Genomic DNA, 3,058 nt, shown 5'->3' on the forward strand with positions numbered 1-3,058 from the left:
CCACGAGGGGATTCGTTACTAATTCCGCCGATGCGACATAACTCGATCCGACTAGGTGCATCTCCGTTGTCCGTTCGTGGTGAGGCCTCGCTCTTTATGCTCAATCTCGCAAGACCACAAGGACATCGGTGCACGGAAGTTACCACAGCCAGCTAAAGCGCAATCGAGACACTGTCCCATTAGTTGAGATGCGATGTTCAGACGAGACATGACAAGTTCCAGCCAACTTGAAAGCTAGTCCCCGAAGAACGAAGGAAGCGTCTCCTGCTGCGTCCCAGCTGGCATTCCTCTCCAAGTTCGCACTGCAAGCGTCGCATAGAAAGAAGAATGCGGCCGGGTGTCGATGTCCTAGCCTAATCCAAAGACACCGCAGATCGAAGCAACGCAGTATAGCTGTGTCTGAGGCTTGCTTCCTGCGCTGTAATCGGCTGGAGCTGTCACTGGAGGATTGCATCTTTTTCTGAGCGCGACTTCCACCTCACGCGTCAGATGCAGATCTGAGAAGAACCTCGGTAGGACTTCTGACCGTTATACCACCCTTGACGGCTGAGTCCTCTCCGTCAGCCTCGTCTGTTGTACTCGGCATTGTGAGAGACATGATCGAACGCCAGAGAGTACCAGCTAAGCGACATGCTTCGTGTTAAAATGTATCCTGGTCCTCGCCTTCGTTGTTCGGCCGAAGGTTGAAGTGGAAGTCTCTGATCAGGCTGAAGGTCGACGAAAAGGGGGCTACGGGAAGATCTTGAAAGTCTCCTCGGCGGCCAGCTCCATTTTCCCCTTTCCATTTTCCCCGCAGTTTCACCGCAGTCATCCTTCTTCTTTCGTTGCCTCCCCTTAGGTTTTTATTTCACATCCCTCTCGTCTCATTCACCCAATCATCGCCCTAAAATCAATGCAACTCCGGTTCTTCTGGATGACCGCCCGAGCCTCTCGATCTTGAGGGAATACAAAGCGCGATGTTAGACCACTGGGCTCAATTGACGCAGGTTATGTCCGACTCCGACTCCGCCTCCATTCCACAGACTGTTCTCGGTACGTCTAAGCATCAGACCTGGTCGCGAAATTGCCAAGAACCGAAACATAACCCTAACCCTAACCCTAAGACGACTTCACATCTCCTACGAGTGGGCTACTTCCCTCTGCACTGGCTGCCAAGCGGACAAACACTGTCGAAGACCACTCGGCAAGGGCGTTATACACGATGCCCAGGCCGTCGATTCTATGTATTCAGGTGTCATGTAGCAGATCTACGACATGGACTGGTCCCCGCGCACCTATAGGTCGGATCATAGCTCTACCTAGAACCTCGACATAGACTAGCCCTCGCGCAGAACCTCGACGACTTCCTCGAGAGCAACGGTTTTGAGATCACTTATAGATTAATGGAGGCAGTCGAACTCTGGATGCGAGAGTCGAGGTACGATTAAGACGTCGTTAATGCACTCGGATGTAAGGATGTCAAGATGTAGGCTTGAGTGCTAGAGGGACAGAAGGGATGAGACTTAATAAGTGTTCAGACGCGAGTCCCTCGGTCGAGCTTCCTCCGCTACGTTCGATTGCATCCGCCTCTGGGTCTAGCGTAATTGTCGCCCTCTTTCGAGCCGTCCACTTCGGAACCGCTTTCATCCTCATCGCTTGTGGCCGCATCGCTTGTGGCTGCGTCGCTTTCCTCGGAGGAGGTGGTCCACTTCTCCAACTCGTCGTCACACTCTTCAAATCGCTGCTGGGACAGTGCTTCGGATTGCTAGTAGTAGCTGGCTGCTAGGGAGTGGTACTGCTGGAGAGTGGTACTGCTGGAGAGTGTCTTAGGATAGTTCGACTCGATTCTTAACGAAGGGGATGAGAGTGAGGGGGAGGAGCACGCTGCAGGAGGATGTAAGCTGGCAGGGTGTACGAGTTGAGATAAACGATAAGACTGGCACAATATCGGAAGAGCAAGGGATCTCTAGAGCGCAGAGAGAAGACGAGAAAGGGTTGCTTAGAAGGCCATGCCAACAAAGACTCTAAGGAAGATTATGCGTCCTTTGAACGCCGCACGTTGAAGTGGAAGTAGCCGACGGATGACTTCAACCTTCAGTGTTATGAACGCACAATGAAGGATATCACAAATGCAAGGCCTATATAGTAAAAGAGCTATCTAAGGGCCGTTAATGTCGGCAAAAGAAAGGCTTTCTACGCGGTGCGACTGCTCCTTAATATCGATTAGTGGAGGAAGCGTTCGATTCGCAGATGAGGTTCACTTCTGTGTTAACGCAGGCAGATGTGGACCGGTGCGCAATACATTCCGTCAGTCGATCTGTTGCTGACTTTAGACATCCTACCCGACAGCAAAACATACGTTCACCGCGTCGGTCGTACCGCGCGAGCAGGAAAGTCCGGCGTAGCTATCTCGGTCGTGACGCAGTACGATATTGAGATTTACCAGCGGATCGAGAAGGCACTGGGCAAGGGACTCGAGCAGCATCCTACTGAGCGAGACGGGGTCATAGTATTCGCGCCGAAAGTGGGAGAGATTTTGTGCCGTGAGCACGCACGCAGTTTCTGCGGTTGGAGCAGCGCCGAGGAGGATGTCGAGACTGCTGCAGCGCCCGAAGAGATCCACGGTGACCGCCTATGCAGTGCCATCACATTCCATCGTCGGAGGCCTCGGCGCAGATAGCCTCACCATCACGACGGCTACTATCGTTGCATGCATGCTCTAGCAAGTCAAAGCAATCCTTCAGCGGCGAGACAGTGTGATGTTTTCGGTGCCTTGGCAGAACCCGGCTTGATCCGGCTTTGACTTCTTCCTCCTCACGCTCCCACGCTCTCTCTCCCTCACGCCCGATCTTCCTCCCTCACGCACGGTCTCCTTCCCTCACGCACACTCTCCTTCCCTCACGCCCGGTCTCCCTACCCTAACAGCCTCAGCCTGACCTTCCAACATTACACGGCATCAGCGGTAGAACTCTATGCAACTCCATCTCCGCCAACTCCATCTCCGCCAACTTCCTCGCCGTCTCGTCGACCGTCACGGAAGTAGAAAGCCTCCAACTTGAGTCGTGGAAAATTCGACATC

General features: G+C 53.4%; 1 protein-coding gene across 1 annotated transcript; it reads left to right on the top strand.

The window, feature by feature from the left end:
* Nucleotides 1-2,281: 2,281 nt before the first annotated feature.
* MYCGRDRAFT_29612 (uncharacterized protein) lies at nt 2,282-2,473 on the top strand (the record flags this gene model as incomplete). The annotated part of the gene is made up of 1 exon (XM_003847119.1): nt 2,282-2,473. A coding segment is annotated over one exon (192 nt), but the record flags the coding sequence as incomplete, so codon positions are not given.
* Between the last annotated feature and the right edge of the window lie 585 nt (nt 2,474-3,058).

The sequence above is a fragment of the Zymoseptoria tritici genome, chromosome 17, assembly GCF_000219625.1.
Source record: "Zymoseptoria tritici IPO323 chromosome 17, whole genome shotgun sequence".
Lineage (NCBI taxonomy): Eukaryota > Fungi > Ascomycota > Dothideomycetes > Mycosphaerellales > Mycosphaerellaceae > Zymoseptoria > Zymoseptoria tritici.